The 18,134-nt window shown below is 36.6% G+C and overlaps 1 protein-coding gene across 1 annotated transcript in view; it reads right to left on the bottom strand.

Moving 5' to 3' along the window:
• UBR5 (ubiquitin protein ligase E3 component n-recognin 5) overlaps positions 1–18,134 on the bottom strand; it is a 122,308-nt gene that overhangs the window by 51,801 nt on the left and 52,373 nt on the right. Inside the window, exons 10-20 of the mRNA XM_012722908.1 lie at positions 14,788–14,904; positions 14,601–14,711; positions 13,596–13,750; positions 12,714–12,831; positions 9,374–9,558; positions 7,213–7,322; positions 6,376–6,488; positions 4,395–4,538; positions 4,189–4,300; positions 3,868–4,022; positions 3,418–3,615 (exon numbers count right to left, since the gene is read on the bottom strand). Coding sequence (XP_012578362.1) covers positions 3,418–3,615; positions 3,868–4,022; positions 4,189–4,300; positions 4,395–4,538; positions 6,376–6,488; positions 7,213–7,322; positions 9,374–9,558; positions 12,714–12,831; positions 13,596–13,750; positions 14,601–14,711; positions 14,788–14,904 — 1,518 coding nt within the window. The remainder of the gene's footprint in view (positions 1–3,417; positions 3,616–3,867; positions 4,023–4,188; positions 4,301–4,394; positions 4,539–6,375; positions 6,489–7,212; positions 7,323–9,373; positions 9,559–12,713; positions 12,832–13,595; positions 13,751–14,600; positions 14,712–14,787; positions 14,905–18,134) is intronic.

Genomic DNA, 18,134 nt, shown 5'->3' with positions numbered 1-18,134 from the left:
TAAAAATTTTAAAAAGACACAACTCTGATAAACCATTTATAGGGTGTATCATTAACTACTTGTGCTATAAAGAGTGTGCTATAGATCAGGCATGTTTCCCCCAAAATTCATAATGTGAAGCCAAATCCCCAATGTCATGTTTACAGGTGGGGCCCTTGGCAGGTATCAATTCATAAATGGATTTAGTTCCCTTAAATGGTGCTAAAGAGACCAAAGTTCTCCCCTTCTACCTTCTGAGGACACAAAGATGGCCATTTATGAACTAATAAACAGGCCCACACCAGTCAGCAAATCTCCCCATTCCTTGATCTAGGACTTTCCACCACCTTAATTATGAGAAACAAACTTCTTTTACTTACAACCCACTTGCCTAGAGAGAACCAAAATTCTATAAAAGTGGAGGAAGAGAAGAGCACAAAGAAAAATCTTTTCTGTCCCCATAACATGTGAGATGTAGATCATTCTGATTACAAAACCAAGAATGTGGTTCTTAGCTCATTAATTCTTGTAATAAAAGGCAAAGATTTCAGTAAAAAACCTCTTTCAGGTTTATTGTGCACCAAGTCCTAGTCACTGCAATATGATATATGATGACATACTTTTTACCCCATCCGTGGAATGATGACACATTTTCTATCTACCTTTGAGATGCTGGATAACTGTAGCAGTTATCAAAGAATCAAATGCCCATGGGGTATCTGAGGTAATATAAATGACTGAAGGGGACCTAGTGTAAAAAAGTACCACAAACTGTATCATAAATAAGTAGTGACTAACACTTGGACTCAGAGCAACAAATTTTGGGTGTGGGGACTGCAATAAAGTAGAGAGACCACAATGCCTCTCCAAGAGAAGAATTCATGTTTTTTGTTAGCTTCTAGTATTTTGAGCAGCTGAAAATAAAATGTAGATTTTAATATATAAATCCTGTACTTTTAAAATGGTATAAAGGCATTCTGAGGAGCCACATTCAAATCCCCACCACCTCTTAATTCCACCCCTACAAGTGTAGAACCAGTAGTGTAAAGTAATAGGTTACCTACCGTTAATGCTAAGAACATGAACACCGTTTCACTAAGCAAATGTGTACAGATGGTTCTCAGGAGCATCTGGATTCTGGCTACTTTAGATACATGAAGGAAATGTAGCTCCTAGTAAGCTTTAGTTCCAGTCTTTTTTTTCCCCCAAGATTTATTTGTGTATATAGAACTGGGGTACAGGCCAGAGATGCAGGGGCAGTGAGAGGATTCACCAGCGACAGAGTCGGGAGCAGAACAGGCCGACTCATGAAGTACACTGCTGAGGGGAGCAGCGGGTGGGTCAGTTGAGGTCTGCCACACCATGTGGGTCACCTCCAGGGCAGATAGGCGGGGATCGAACTCATGCTGAAGTGGCTTTAGCTTCTTAGTGCTGTGTTTTTACCAGCTGCGCCACCAGGGAGAGAGCCCTATTTCCACTCTTTATAGAAAAACTTCTCAAAAGAGTTGTCTACATTTAGGGGCCTCCCTGATGGCTCAGGGGTTAAAGTCTCAGCACTATCATGCTATCGTCTCTGCAGCCGGGAATTTCATCCCCGGCCAGGGAGGTGACCTCATGGCACAGCATACTCTCCTGTCTCACTGGCTACTCCCCTCAGCAGTGTATTTCTCCTGTCTTGCCTGCCCTGCTCCCCACTGTCTTTGGTGAATTATCTATCAAATACATACCCCCACGTCTTCAACTTGCACCGCAGTTCTACATTTATCTGTATTTCCTCACCTCTCACTTTCTCCTTCACTCACCCTAATCAGTTTTTCATTCCATTGCCAACAATAACCTAGACAGAGTCAAATCCAAGTCACTCTTTAATATTTCCCTTACCTAACTCCTCTTCACTTGACACGATTGATCAACACATCCTGCCCACCACACATTCTTCACCTGGACTCCAAGACAACATTCACTCCAGTTTTCTTCCAACCACTGTAGATGTTACCTCTGAGTCTGGTGATACTGGTTCCTCATTATCTCCCTGGCATTTAAATACTGAGACTATTCTCCTGGCTAAGCCCTTGCACTTGTCTGCACAACTTTAGTAATTTATTCAGTTTAATTCCTTTAAATGTCACAGATATACAGACATCTCCTAAGTGTATTTCTCCAGCTTGGTCATCTCTCTCCTGGTCTTCAGACTTACACACCACCTCATCCTGGATAACTGATAGCCAATGTCAATTCAGCACATCTAAAACCAACATCCTAAGATCATTACCACTCCCCCCCCCAACCTGCCTATAGCCTTCATGTTAATGAATGACAACTTCATTCTTCCAAAACTTTTGTTTGCTCTGATGCTCTATATAGTCATAAGCAAATCCTGTTGACTCTATCATAAAAACATATCTAATATATCTAGAACCTAATCAAATCTCACCGATAACTCTACCTCATGGTCTAAGCCACCACTGGGTAATTTAAAAATCTCTTAACTTTCACTCTCTCCCCCCAGTATTCTCAGCCTATCACCAGTGATTCTTTGAAAATTTAGGTCAAATCAGATTAAGCTCTGCTCTAACTACTCCAGTAACTTCTAGTAGTACTGCCTCCACTTTCATTCCGTAACTTCAGTAGTGCTGCCTCCAGCAAGCACCTCAAACACATGTCAGAATTAAAATTTATGTTCTTTGCTTTTCCAACTTACTCATCCTATTTCCTCTCCCCATTGAGCACAACCAAATCTGAACCTTTATATCCCTTTCCTTTTATTTACTCCTATATCCAGTCACCAAGCTTTACAACTTCTACTTCAAATCCCATCCTCTTTCCCTCATTTCCAACAGTTCAAATTTATTGTCTTTATTCTGAATAGGAATATTAGCCTTTCCATCTGGTCTCTAAACTCCTGTTCTCCACCCACTTCTAAAATCTACTCCTTCTAGTCTTTAGGGAAATCTCACAGCTTGTAGGTTAGCACACTAGGAACCCTAGTGACCTTCCTCACATTACTGGCTCCTACTCACTGATGCATATGAGCCTTACTTTTTGGTTATATCAAATAATGCACATGTTCTCCCATCATATTAGTGACATTCAAATGGCTGTCTCTTCATAATTGTGATAGATATTATCTCCAACTTTCACCTTGTATCTAGAAGACCTTGCTTATTCAAAGCTGTATTCAAAGCAGCTCATCTTCATAGAAACCTTCTGACAGTCAGTCTGATTTATAACCCTTCTCTCTGAGCTCCCACAACCTTGTGCGTGTCTTTTTCACTTTTACAGTGATGACATTCTAATCACTGTGCTCAGGTCTCTCGTCCTAATAGACTACTAGATCCAACAGAAAGGAGAAAATGAATGATGTGTTCAAGCTGTCTGTCAAGCCTCTAGCAGTGTCTTCTGCATTAAGATGCCAAGTAATTTCAAAAGTCAAATTACCTCCACAGCCATGATAATAATAGCAGCTTTCTTTTTGATTGTTGAATTGGCAGGAAGATTAATTAAAGAATGCACACCCATTCCGAGACTACTAATAGGTGGAAGATCGAGCCAATCAGGATCCCTTATTCCTCCCATGCAATCTTTGGCCATTGGGTAAATAGTACCATTTCCATCTCGGAGAATAATAGGAGACTCCTAGATTAGAAGGGAAGTAATAAAGTCAGTTCCCAATCAAAACCATGATTAAGATCTTAAAATAGATATATTTACTATTTCATACTAGTAATGAATAAATAAGAAACCTAATTTTAAAATGTGCTCAATAGTCTTAATTCTTTGTTAAATGGCAAGCAAACTAGCTTATTAGCAGACTGTAAGCATCACAAAAATGCCAATGTTGTTATGTATCACTTTTCAAAAATAAAAATATATATTTTTATTCTATACCTGTCCAGCAGTAAAAATGGCTACACTCCTCTCATTCTGACCAAGGAAAGCAATGCTGCTTGTAGGAAAATTATTTTCCTGTTCTGCTTTTCCTGTAGCAAGGTCAAAGATACAGTACCGCACCCAATTTCCGGTCTTCAAAACAGCATGGACACCTTCAGAAACACATACATGTATAACATATTGTTAGTTACACAGCTTTATGATCATCTACCAAATCTGGCAGATTGTACCAAATTTGATATCTCCGGCCATGTCTGTAAATCAATTTCAAAGTATACCTTTTATTACATAAAGTTACACGGGGGCAGAAAGCTTTACCTTTGGAATCCACATTCACTGCTAATATTTCTGTTTTTTCTGGTATACAAAGCTTTTTAGGAGTTCTCTGGAAACAATCAGGAACTTTTGGTGTTCCACCAGTTTTCACTACCTGTACGACATAAAAGGAATGTTGTTCTTAAACTCTGTAATAGTAGTAGAGTCATTTCCACTATCCACCTGCTGAGTGGTTCCTCTATACTTACCTGGAGTTCATCAATTCGGAGTAGCCTACAATCTTGTAGAAGAGAAGAAGGATCAGCATCTGAACCAGAGCTGCTCTGACAGTTTGTGTTATTGGACGTTCCTGGAAATTTTACAGCAACATAAGCACCGTCCACTTTTAGCACCTAGAAGTATAGATAAATACAGTGACTTAGTAATAATCACTTGTATGAAATCAATATGCAAATAATGTTAACTGAACTAATTTAATACACTGAAGGCATTTAATTTCTTATGAATATGTTTCCTCAACATCACTAAGTTATAAAATTAATCTTAACACTAACAAAAGCTTTCTTGTTGATAACCATGTTCAAGGCTTCTTTTCTAGAGAAAAATTAACCCAAACAGCCACTGATTAGACTTCATGGATGTTCAACAATCAATTACAAAATCATTAAGTATAACCCATAAAATCCATCCATCCTCCTTTATTAGTTTAGAGCTTCACCATGCAAAAGAACTTCATTGAACTTCCTTCAGTGAACATCTACACTGACCAACATCTACACTCATCAACAAGGTAGCCACTAGCCATAAGTTGGCCTTGAACACTTGAAATGGAGTTAATGTGACTGAGAACTGACATTTTAATTTGAATAAACTTAAATTTAAATAGTCACCTATATAACTAGTGGATAACATGAGTATAGTCAGCAGTGTACAGAAAGACAGCACAAGACCTGACATCATGACATTTGAGTTCAATCTCTGCTACTCGCTTTGCTACTGAGTAATGTAATTTTCTCAAAAGAAAATACCTGTCCATAAACTACGGTTCTGTTTTGTGAATTAAAGGAATAGTGTATTAGGAAGGCTTTTGTAAATGACAAGTAATGGCTATCTACTCCTTTCTTTAATTACAAATGAAAGGCCATCACATTTCAGAAATTAATGAGCAACCAAAAAACCCTTTAATTGCAGATAGTTCAAATACAGATGTATTTATTTTTGTTAAGGGGAAAGGATTCCTGAAGGAACTCTGTGTAGTCTTGTGGACTCCACCCACTACTCCAATTATTGAAACTACAACTCCATCCCCTACTCCACTGATACTACAACTCCCAGCAATACCACAGAGAGAACTGTGAGGACCCAAGGGCAGAGCTAAGCAGGCATTCTGGGACATTGGGGGATAAATATATATATATATATATTAGGGAACATGGCTAACATGTTAGACACTCTCTTGCTCTGGACCTGGTGGCTGGTCGTTAGGCTCTTAATGAGCTTTCAGTGTGTTATTGGAGTTCCAAGTCAATGGAACTAGTAGGATGCTCCAGTTAACTTGTATCTCTCTCGCTTTCCCTAGGCTGTACCTTTTCCTTTCCCCTTTGTAAATAAACCCATTATTAGCCTTTTTGTGTGTGCCTGCAGTACAATTCAATCTTAAGTGTGCAGGTGAGGAGACCCACAGACAGGCAACCCCGTTCACAGGGTTGCCCTGTAACATTTTGTTTGTGATTGTAGGTATGTAGGAGAGAAAGGTGAAATCAATGGCATTTAGTTAATGAGCTCTGCTTACTTGGTTTCTTAGAAGGGAAGACCCTCTCCAGTTAAAAGAGAAAGCGGAAAAGTGACTTAAAGAGAGTAGTAAGATTTTTAAATATTACTGAGATGGATTTCCATTAGAACTGTCTACTAGGTCCAAAAATGGGCTCTATCACAAAGTATCTTTTTGCCACTTTTCTGTAAATCTAAAGTTGTTGCAAAATAATATTCTTTGAAAGCAACACTGAACCATAAATGCTTAAGGAGAGCATAAAAATAATTGATCCTTCTGCCAGGAAGAGAGGGGATACCCTAAATCAGTTTAAAAGCTGTAAAAACAGAGATTATTAAGGTGATAAGTAAGGCATCTCTGAAGAAAGGACTAATAAACACTTACCAACTGCAGATTGTTGGATAACCAGTACTGTTACAGAACTATTAGTAATGAGTTCTTAGATATTCTGAACAAACCTTGCCAACAGGAACATTCTTAACATCTTCCACAAAAACGACTTCCCGAAGGGACCACTGCTCTTCATTGACCTTTTCCTCTTCCTTCGGGGCAGGGGTTGACCGTCGTCGTTCTTAGACAACAACAAAATGGTAAGTACCAAAAAGAAAATGTAAAGAGGCTTTATAGATTTCATCTAAATATATGAGAAAAGATCATTTTTAAAGGGTCACATAATTGAGATACCCAAGAAAAAATTACATGAACTACCGCTTTATAATTTAGGCTTGGAGACCAACTGTCACTTAAAGTGAATTCATTCTTAAACATCCATGTCAGTTAATATCTATAACACTACTATGAATAACTAACTGCAAATATGAAATAAAAAACGCATTATTTCAGAGCTTCAAAATTAGGGTTATTGTGACTAAGGCCATGTGACATAGTTTAGAAAGGAAAACCTGCTGACTGCTCTTAAAGCTAACAAATAACTATTAAAACCTAACTTTCAAATTTCTCATTTGCAACCAAAACTAATCAATTTACTAAATCGGTCTCAATAAAGATGGGCAGGTATTCTGAATAGCAGTTACTTTCTCCTATAACTGCAATGCATTACACATATTGTAGTAATTTATAACTCAAAAAAAAGACAAATAGCCAACACTGTAAATTCTGGGGTTTCCCCCCCCTCTACTTAAGTGAAGCTGCACACACAAAGTATCAAGCCAGTAGAAACACTGTTTATAGAAAGATATTTAAAATAGCCTGAATTGTCTCAAGTCAGCAATAAACACAGTTGTCTGTGTGGACAGTTGCCAAAGTGTGCCCCTCTGTACCACACATCCACTTACTATATGGCATCGATGCACTACTGGCAATTGAAGACGCGTCACTGCATGTGGAGGCCGGAGATGGTGGAGGACCCATTTCTGTTTTCACTGGTTCCTGTTTATTTTCTGGCCTGATATTAGAATAAGATTCTCCTTTTAATTAGGAATATTATAGATTTGTCAAGTGTTAAAGAGTCTGTTACTAAGACTCAAGTTTATTCTAATAAAAGAAAAATACTAAAATATTTATTTGACGATATAGTTTTAAGACTCAAGGTACTAAAAGGTATATGGCGACTACTTTCAAATTTTTAATGTTCTAAATGATCCAAATATGTGTTACATAAAAGAACCACAAAAGTTACACTTGATTTATCAACACAGCTTCATCATCACTCTCTTGAGCAAACAAATTTCACAATTCAGTGAACCCAAACTTGGACAGAGCAGTTTAAATAATAAAATGTTAAAGGCAAGTTAAAAAAAAGACCACTAGGATCATTAATATCTCAGAATTCAAAGAAGAACTCAACTCATAATGGCTTTTTTATAAAAACCTATTCTTGGACCATCTGGTGATGGTATTACTAAAAGCAGAAATTAAAGGACTGCTAGATTACATTTTTTTCCTCTGAGTTCATTAATGTTCTACTTAAGATATGACTACAGTTAACTATATAATAGTCTACAGATGGTAACATGTTTTATTCATTAAGAGATAGATGTCAGTTTTTCATCAGAAATGTCACTGATTACTCAGAAATGTGTTTTATGTATACACAGTGTTAATTAATTTGATATATATGTGGTATAATCAGGACCATTAGCTTAACCCTCTCATTTTCTAGTACACTTACTAGGAATTTCACCTGAGCCTAGAACTAGTCCACAGAAATCCAGCATATTAGCCAGAGGACTTGGTACAGCACCTATGAACACTTGGCTGCCCTGCCAATCTCACGATGGTGGCAGAAAGCCAACACTGGCCTATCGTTAGCACACCTTTGACGTGAGCACATTTCAATGACTAGTGAAAAAGAATCTACGGTTAACATTTCACTATGCTCCCTTACTAAATTTCTAATCTAGATGGCATGATATTTCAAGGAGAACCTTGAAAAACTTCATAAATTACAGGAATCAAACATTCTAATCTTGTTTACACATAAGCATGAAACATATTTCAAGTGTTCTTTTAAAAACAATGAAGCTACAATTGCTCCTTATATTTTTAGAATCAAAAAATCAATGATAGAAAAATATATAGTCCACTTTTCAAAAATAAAGCAGAAAAAGCACTAAGACAAACTAAAACTTTAATTAGGTATAAAATATAATAGCTTTGACTTATTAAATATTTTTTAACTTAATATAACCTGAATTTTCTGGATTTCTTTGGGTTTTTAACATTAAGGGAATAGCAACCATTTCAGTTTTAAAAATCTGTATATGCAGTAAAACCAAATCATTTCTTTTTAATGGCTGCATACAATCAGAAAACATCAAGATATTTAAAATGTTATTGCTAGGATGTGATTAGTATTGCATTATATCACCCATGTTTCTATAATGATCACATTTAATAAAATTATTTGAAAGTTTTAATAACATTATTAAGTTCATGCACCAAATAACCAAATCATTACACATTAAATATTTTTAAAGATGAACAGATGCTTTCTGAAAGCAGAGATGTTTACATCTAAACTCCTGGCTCCCAAACAATAAATCATATTGTAGACTATATACAACTGGTGGCTTTTCTGTCCACATATGCTTCCATCCCTAAAGTTTATAAATCCTTTACAGAATTTCCCTTCCAGCAAACTAACCTGTAAACCCATTTCAATGATCAAGATGCAACCAAGACACTGGCTAGGAATTTAGATGACTACAAAAGTAAAGAGATTACAACACCTGCAAAGGATACACTCTAATGACAAAACAAGATCAGAAGAGAATACCATACTGCCACTGGGACTACTGAACAGCTACAAAATACAAAAGTTAGCCAAGTGCAAACAATACATTTTAGCAATTCCTTTCAAAGTTCTTGAAGATTCTGAACAGGACTTTTATATGTCACTGCACACCTCTAATTCTCCCTTGATTACCCCAATTTGTTTAGAGAGCAAGCTAGAAGCTTGTGTAAAATCAAGACTAGTTTGGGTATAGTACTTACTTAGCTTCAGTAGTTTTGCTAGCCTTGTCCATGCATTTCAAGCTCTCAGGTGATCTGAGTTGAAATCTACAGCTATCATTCATATTCCAAACTGACTCCATTAAGACACCAACTTTAGGAATCCCAGCACTAATTGAAAATGCAACTGCTCCAGCATGATAGAGGGGGTTATTTCTTAAGCATACCTAGCAAACAAAATAAAATCAAGATGATGTAATTTTAAAACAAACTCAAATACTTACTACAAATGCATGAAAATGTAATGTATACAGCTATTATTTCCTGTCTTTCAGTAATCAGAAAGGGTGATAAGCCATTAAATAAAAGCTTTTCAACAAAAATGTGTCCATAAAAATACCAGTAGTAATTTGAGCACATCTGGGAACATTTTAAATTAACTTTAAAATTTCATGTAAATAATCCCGATCATCCTGCTACAAAGAAATGTAATAGGAACAGCAGAGAAGAAACTAAAAGGGTGATCATATTAAAAGTGTAATGTGAGGTCCTCCCTGGTAGCACAATGGGTTAGAGCACAGCACTGCAAGCTAGCCACAGCCATTTCAGTGCAAGTCCCATTCCTGGCCCCAGAGGTGATGCACATGGTGAATGGCGCAGCAGACCTGCCTTGCCTTCTGCTCCCCTCAGTAGTGACTTCGTAGATCTGCCTGTTCTGCCCCCCACTCTGTCTCTAGTGAATCCTCTCACCACCCCTGCTCCTCTGGCCTGTACCCCAATTCCAAATGCATAAATGAATAAAATATTTTTTTTAAAAAACTGTAATGTGAACAAAACTGCACTGTCTGTATCTCATTATTTTAAATTATTTTCTTCCTTAATTCATGTTGTGATATAAGATCTGTAACTTCATTTCCAAAGATATCCATTTTCTTCTGAAGTTTTACTAGGTAAAACTTGAAAAAGAAAACATAGATGTTAGTGTTAAATGTTGAGTTCAGGAATCAATAACCTATGAATTCTCATTGCCAGAGAGCACTCTCAGATGATATCAGATACCAATGATGTTCAAAAAGCAAAAAACAATGACATTAACATCATTAAATGCAACAGCTATAAATTCCAGTAAGATAGGAACATTATTTCTGGAAGTTCTTTGATTTCTCCAATATCCAGCTTTATTGATATTCTGTTCAATCATCCAATCATTAATGTTTATGTAGTACTTGACCAGTTGCATATGTGGAGATCTTATTTTTTTGGTGGTTTGTAGTTAAATAAGAGATACAAAACATGGCAGAACATTTTAACAGTATAGGAACTAAAAATACCAGTTCAGCATTGCAATTCTACCTAAAAATAGTGTATGTCACTAAAGTTCTGTAGCACAGAATGAACAGTTCATAAGAGATGATTTGAGAGGCATTTTATCTGCAATTTTTCAGAAAAGGCTGATGAAAGTTTAAAGTCTGAAAGAGCAATAAGAAAGGTTATAACTGAAAGAGGAATGTGGCATGATATATATAATATTATATATTATTTACTGATGCCTTTAAAAATGCACCTCAAAGACAAAGAGATACGTATCCAGGGTCCAGCATATGACAAGACATGAAAACAATACTGCTAAACACATTTTTTTTCTCAACAATTATGATCTGTAAATGAAGTCACAGCTCAAAATGTTAAGCAATCAACAACTTCTGATGGCTGACGCATGAATGCTCTCCTTGTTTTATGACTCTGATTTCTGCTCTCAAAGTACTCTAATATGCTATCTTTCAACAATTTAGCATCAAAGTACTTTGGTTAGTTTTTACTCTGTGCATCTTAAAAGTATTTTTTCTACCTTCCCTGTCTACAGTAACATCGCCCTACTTGCTTATAGGGCAACTGCTAAGATACCCTGCTCTCGTGTGAATACAGTAAACAGGGACTCTAAGAACAACAGAAATCAGCATTTGAACTAAAATTTGAACTAAAAAAGAAAAGGGAAACCTCCTATAAGAGAAAATGAGACTGTCCAAAATAATACAGTCTAAATAACAATATTCAGAAGCAAGATAATTGAAAACTGTAGACAAAAGGCTAACAAAGGTGTCAGCACAAGACAACCATGAGCAAGGGAAAAAAACAGTCACAAACAAAAAAGAACAAGTACCTTTAAGCTAGGTTCTGGAGAAAACTAGCAGTTCATGTAATGACTACATTTTAAGACATAGGAAATACAGTAATAGTGCCTTGTAGTGAAAAGAAAGTTGTAGATGAGGAAGTAAAGCTAGTACCACATTATAGAATAATAGCCACCATATTTCTCTAAGTTTTGGGGATTACAAAGTCCTTAAACATTCATTACAGCCATCAAGGTTTTTGTTATCCTAAAGATAAACGTCTAGGAGAGGCTGGTGTGTTAGAAGGATAACAACAGTTCTCAAATTACTATAATATAAGGACTCTTTTATCCCTGTAAATATTATTCAGGACTGTCAAAATCCTTTTGTTTATGTGAGTTCACTATCTAGGTGGTATTTACTGTATTAGTAATTTAAACTGTGAAATTTAAGATTATTAACAGCAATAAACCCTATGACAATATAAATTCTTATGAAAAATAACTACATTTTCAAAAAAAAATTGTGTGGTACTGTTTACATTTTTGCAAAGCTAATATGTGACTGAAAAGACAACAGCTGGATTCCCAGGTATGCTTCTACATTTAATCTGCTACAACACAAAATTCTGAGCAAAGTACGTGACGACAATTCATTCTCATATAGATATATAACTGGGAAAAGGAGGACCCTGTATACTCCCTGAAAAGATCAAGAAGTCAGGAGTTCTTGGACTACACTTTGAGAATCAATGGGGTAAGAAAAGCTTTGTAAGATTTCTTTATCAGGTTAACTGTATAGGCCAAAATCCATCTCAAAGACAAAAAACAAAACACAGATTCGAACAAAGCCCATATATCAAGCTTTGTACATAATATCCCAAAAGACCAGTATATTTTAAACTTCTTGGTCATAAGAATTACCAGGGACGTGAGATAAGCACATCATTACTTGGGTCCTACCACCAGACAAACTGAAATAACATTACAAGTAGGGGCTCTAGACACTCCACCGAAGTACCCAATGATTCTTAAAGTAAGACAAACCTGGAACCCTGCCTCCCTAGGAAACATACCCACATCAGGGCAGAACATATGTGTTACTCACCTGTTGAATACAGAACCAGTGAGGAAGCAATTTATGCTACTCCTGTTTCTGTTCTTTCAAATGACACTCCTCTATAAAACTGCTTACAGGGAAATTATTAAAAAAAGACAGTGATGTTGATGAGAACAATGTCCCATAGGACAGTCTTAATTCTAATCACTAACCTGGGTTCCAACAGTGATGTTCGGCATCGAGGAAATGCCAGCACTAGATTTGGGCTTTTTGTTTTTTGCTCTAGCTTTTTCTAACATTTTTTTCCTTTGACTAAATGGGACTACACCCCTGAAAAGGAAAAATACAAATTGGTCAAATAAGCAGCAAAATCTGAAAATAAGTATTCTTTAAGCATTTCTGGTTTATAGTCCGCTCTCATATTTTGCTTCATAATATTAACATGTACAACTTGCTCTAAGTGTTAACTTAATCAAGGGCTTAATATATAAATGGATCCACTTTAAATAAATCCTCAGGATTAAATTTTCTAGGAAAGTCATAATTTGGTATTTCTTGCAAAAAACTGTATTTCATTAGTAGATTACCTTATGTATTATTTTTGCCAAAGTTTCTAGCAATTCCTTAAGAGTAAACAGAAAATACATTTCTAACAACAAAGGAATAATTAAGACACAAATGATAAAATATAACTCTTTAATAATCTATAATACTGTATTTTAAGTAGTATCATGAGTGAAACTGCATGAAAAAATAACCTACGTTTCCAGTTATGTAAAAGCAAAGTACGTATTTATATGTAGGGAGAAATATTTAAAATACCTTCAATGTCTGCACTTTAGGATTATGAGATTTCTGTTTCTGTTTTACACTTAACAAAAAATTTCACAATCATAGTCAAGAAGTATGCATTATTTTTATTAGCTTTTAAAAAAAAGTGTTGTACTATCATACATTGTCCAAAGTGAAATTTCCCTCTCTAGACAGCATTATCTTTGACTTATCTTCTGTTGGTATTCTAGTGCTCAAGAGCACCTGTCCATGTACATAAAAGCATTTATTGTTAAGAAACCTCCCTCTCCTGTGACACTTACCACCAATATAAATTGTTCTCTAGCTGGGCACACGTGTAAAGGGCACAGCAATGCAAAGAAACAATCCGCTCCCCTTGAAGTTCTGAATAAGTCTGTGCAGTGTGTTCTAACTTAGAAGCCACAGAACTTAAAGTTTCATCTACCCATGTAGCAACCTAAAGAATGGAAGTATTAGAGGTTTAAATAAAAACAACGTTTTCAAAAGGACTATGATCAACTAGGACAAGGCACACATACTCTAAATGCTGAAGTTCTAAAATGCTTTGATCTAAATATTAAAAAGTAACTTAGAAAAGGTTCTTAATAAAACCAGAAACTAAAACACTTTCTTCATACAAATAAATAGAAACCGCAATTACTGAATTGAATGTCTAAAGTGATTGTGAAAGCATTAATAAGAAACATTTGCTCCTGGACCCTCCATGAGTTCAATCCCCACCTGCCCTGGGTGATCCACATGGTGCGGCAGACCTCCCCTGACCCACCCGCTGCTCCCCTTAGCAGTGTATTTCGTTGATTTGACTGTTCTGCTCCCCACTCTGTCTCTGGTGAAGCCTTCTCACCATCCTTGCACCCCTGGCCTGTAACCCAGTTCTGTATGCCCAAATAAATAAATCTTTAAAAAGAAAAAGAAAAGAAACTTTGCTTCAAAAATTTCCCCAAAATTTAGTGATTCAAAAGGCAAAATGATAATTGGAAGTATAATATCCAATCTCCAACTTTTTTATAGAGGTTTAACATCTTTTCTTTTGTCAGCACTTATCCAGTCTACTTTCTTCCTTCCCTTGAAGCCGAATGTTATATCCAAGATTGAATCATAATAAGAGATAAACTGGCAACGAAGATTATACACAGCATTGCTCTAAGTCCTGAGACACTTTGTATTTGTGGATCTAGCTAGCCAAACAGATAAAAAAAATTAAAAGATGAAAAATGGGCAAAGAGAGGAAGAAAACAAGAATGTAAGCATAAAGTATTTATCCATCAACATAAAGGGTTTCATACCTTGTTATTTTCTGTAGCTACAGTTGCTCTGATGCTATTTGCAGAGAGGAGAACTATCTTTTCATTGGTTAGCCCCAGAAATGTTGCTCGTGGATGATGTAATGAAGGATTCTTTGAAAGCAAAGAAAAATGGTTACAATTTTGTATGTTGATATGTCAAGCTACTCAATTCAAAACTATAAAATACCTGTGCATTTCGGTAAGGCTCAGATTCACTCCACTTCCACTGATAAAGTTCTCCTTTACTGCTGACAGCCAAAAGCTCAGAGTATAGAGCCCCAATGCAGATGAACTTTGTTCCATCCTATAAAAGTTGCAATAATACAATCACAATATACATCTCCTTGATATAAAAACACACAACTGCCAATGACTTGGCATACACAACTTATCACTGTATCAAATCTGAATTAATTACGTGAACATGGTTATACAGTTTTCAGCATAGCCTGCCAAGTTCCTCCGGAGTGCTTCCCTGACTCCCTTTCTGAACTCTCTCTCTTTTCCAACTACAATGGCCTTCTTGCTTTTGAACCCTGTCCACTAGAATCTGGTCGTGTCCTCTGGAATTTGGAACCTGGGGTACGTTAACAGGGTCTTTTTGGTTTCTGTCAAATTCCAGTTTGAGCCAACTAGGTTAGCATGGTGTTCAGCTAAAGTCTTATGTCTGCCAAGACTTATAATTTAGTAACAGATTATACCTCATAATTATACAGAAAGAACAGTAACTTTAATCTTCTTTTTCACCAGTATCAGTCATCCCTGTTTTCAAGACAGTTGTATGGAGGCATAGAGAGAAACCAAATCTGAAATTCTTAAAATTAACAATTCCTCTCTTTTATTCATTATGGGATCGAAAACTACTGTCTACTTTCTCCGTAACAACTTCATCAACATCTTTACACTCCACCTCACACTCCCTTCCTTCTTGATCCTTTGGTTTAAAAAATTTGACCAAGTAAGTTCAAAGCCTGTATCCAACACTTAAGTATGTGACTTCAGGTAAACCAGATTTCTTTGAACCCATTTCTTCAATTCAAAAATGGATACTATTTATTAAAGGGGGGGATGGACAAAAATGTGTAACATATATAAAAGGATAAAAATGTGTAACATATATAAAGTACAGAACATAGAATTCAGCACTTAAAATAAGTACTCAGATTCAGCTGTAACTATGCTGTTCTCCTGACTTCAACTCTTACTCAGAAAATATCTCTACTGCCTATCTCTAGATTTATCAATTAAAAAGCATCCTTCTCACCTTTTTTCCTCATCCATCTCAGAGTGTCCTTCTTTCCTACTTGAAGACAATCTACATACATTGAATGTACCCCCTGTCATAATCACAATATACATCTCCTTCAACCCCACTCAGGGTAAAATGAGTAATACTTGGCATGTTTCACCTTAGCAGCGTAATTGCTATATATGCTAACTTCAACAGCCATACCAATGCTTTATCACTTAAGTTAATCCTTCTCTTTAAACTCTCCCAAGAAGAGACGCCTTCCTTGCCTTAGTCACAGGTCACTCACTAGTTCTATTCAGCTTCCTCCTACCTTCACAACCATTTTCTCTGCCTTCCTTGTACCACCATATACTCCCTGGCTCAGATTCTGTCCTTACCCCTTTATTCTAATTCTGCTCCACACTCAGCCCAAATGACCACATCCTCTAGGGTAAAAGGACTTTAAGCCCCCATTTCCAGCTTAACTTGTAAAATAAAACTCTGTCTGGATATCCTGAAAATATCAGCACATCTCCCCAAAGCTGCACATTCCCTACAGTTCCCATCTCCATGAATGGCACCCACCACCCATGTTGTAATAGGGGAGACATGGGCACCTAAGCCCCAATTCAACTAATCCTTTGCTCTCAACAAAATAGTAGCAGTAGTGCTGAATTTGTCTCAAATTTTTCTCATAGTTATCCCTTCTTTCTTTGTCTCTACTGTCATTGCTCTGATTAAGATTCACAAAATTCCTTCTTTAACAATTCTACCTATCTTATAAATGACTAGACTTTTCCTATTTCTGCCTTTCATCAAGTGTTTGTCTCTTAATTTTTTTATGCACAAGAACTGGGGTAGAGGCGAGAACGGGGGTAGAGGATAGAGGTGCGGGAGGTGGGAAGATTCACCGGAGACAGTAGGGGACAGAACAGGCAGATATACTGAGATTATAATGCTGAGGGGGAGCAGCAGAAGAGACAGCAGAGGTCTGCCATGATGTATGGGTCACCTCCCTGGCCGGGGATCAAACTCATGCTGCAGTGGCTGTGGATAGCTTCATAGTGCTGTACTTTTAACCCATAGTGCCACGAGGGAGTGCCCTGTTTCTCTCTTTAAAAATAAACAAAATTCCACTAATCTCATCACTTCTTTCAGTAAGGACTCTACTTGCTTCCTAGTGACTACAAAACAACACCTTAATCATGACACGTTTCTAGGATCCATTATAGGCTTCCATTCCTACCTCTTCTACTGTTTTCCTTAAAGAAGCAATCCTGACCTTCTTTTGTTCTACAAATACTTTGACCTTTCATGATACCAGGTCTATATCCAAACATACGGAGAAGTTTGGAATGCCTTTGCATCTTAATCAACACCTATTTAACCTTAAAATGTTGCTTACATGTCATGTCTTCTGCTGAATCTTTGCCAAATCTCCTAGGTAGTCCTCACTCCACACTTTGAACCCTGAAGCCCTAGTCACACCTTCAGTATAACATTGATCTCACTTGTAAACAGTTATTTTGTATGTGAATGGTTGTCTTGTGGGACAGTCCATGCTGTATCTTCCCACAGGTCACTTTGTTACAAGGTATATATGGAAACTAATGAACAAATCAATTTTAACTCCAACTTCTTTGAATAAATGCCTTCCTAGAACAGTAGTATTCTGAGTAAATCAACCCCATAGCAAGAGCATGGTACACAAGGCCCTTTCAAAATTAACTTGGCTATATTCTCCAAGAGTGGGCAATGCTCCACAGAAATGCTAAGTCCCTTATGTTTGAGCTAATTTAACACCAAAGTCCCTGAAAACCTAATATATGGACATGTAGATAAAGGACACAACCACCAAGCAAAGAAAGATGACGAAGAAATCACCCACCGCTCCTTGTCTGCTTTAGACTTCAGTGATGTGAAATATAAGACATTCAAAACCCACAAAGGAACAGTATTTTAGCACACTCATTTCACAAGTTCATAAAAAACAATGCTTTTGTTGTTTTAATGAAATACCAACAGCTATATCAGAGCAAGTTGGGGCCTGTTTCAGGCCAACTGGAAAAAGTAGATAAGCAAGTTTCCTTTAAGAGCTATAACTCTCTTTAAAAAAAAAAAATCAAATGGAATCTGGAAATGTTCAATTGATGATAAATAGTCATCAAATTGAGAAATCTCTCCCAGAAGGAGAGGGAAGGTACTAAAAATAAAAATAAGATGAAATCACCTAGTAGCCAAACGATTTTTAAAAAATCTCTGAGCTCGTGCCCTCCTTGGTGGCGCAGCGGGTTAAAGCACAG

The sequence above is a fragment of the Condylura cristata genome, unplaced genomic scaffold (assembly GCF_000260355.1).
Source record: "Condylura cristata isolate star-nosed mole 26May11 unplaced genomic scaffold, ConCri1.0 scaffold00009, whole genome shotgun sequence".
Classification (NCBI taxonomy): domain Eukaryota; kingdom Metazoa; phylum Chordata; class Mammalia; order Eulipotyphla; family Talpidae; genus Condylura; species Condylura cristata.
The sequence above is the reverse complement of the archived record's forward strand: the minus strand, read 5'-3'. Positions and strand labels throughout refer to the sequence as shown.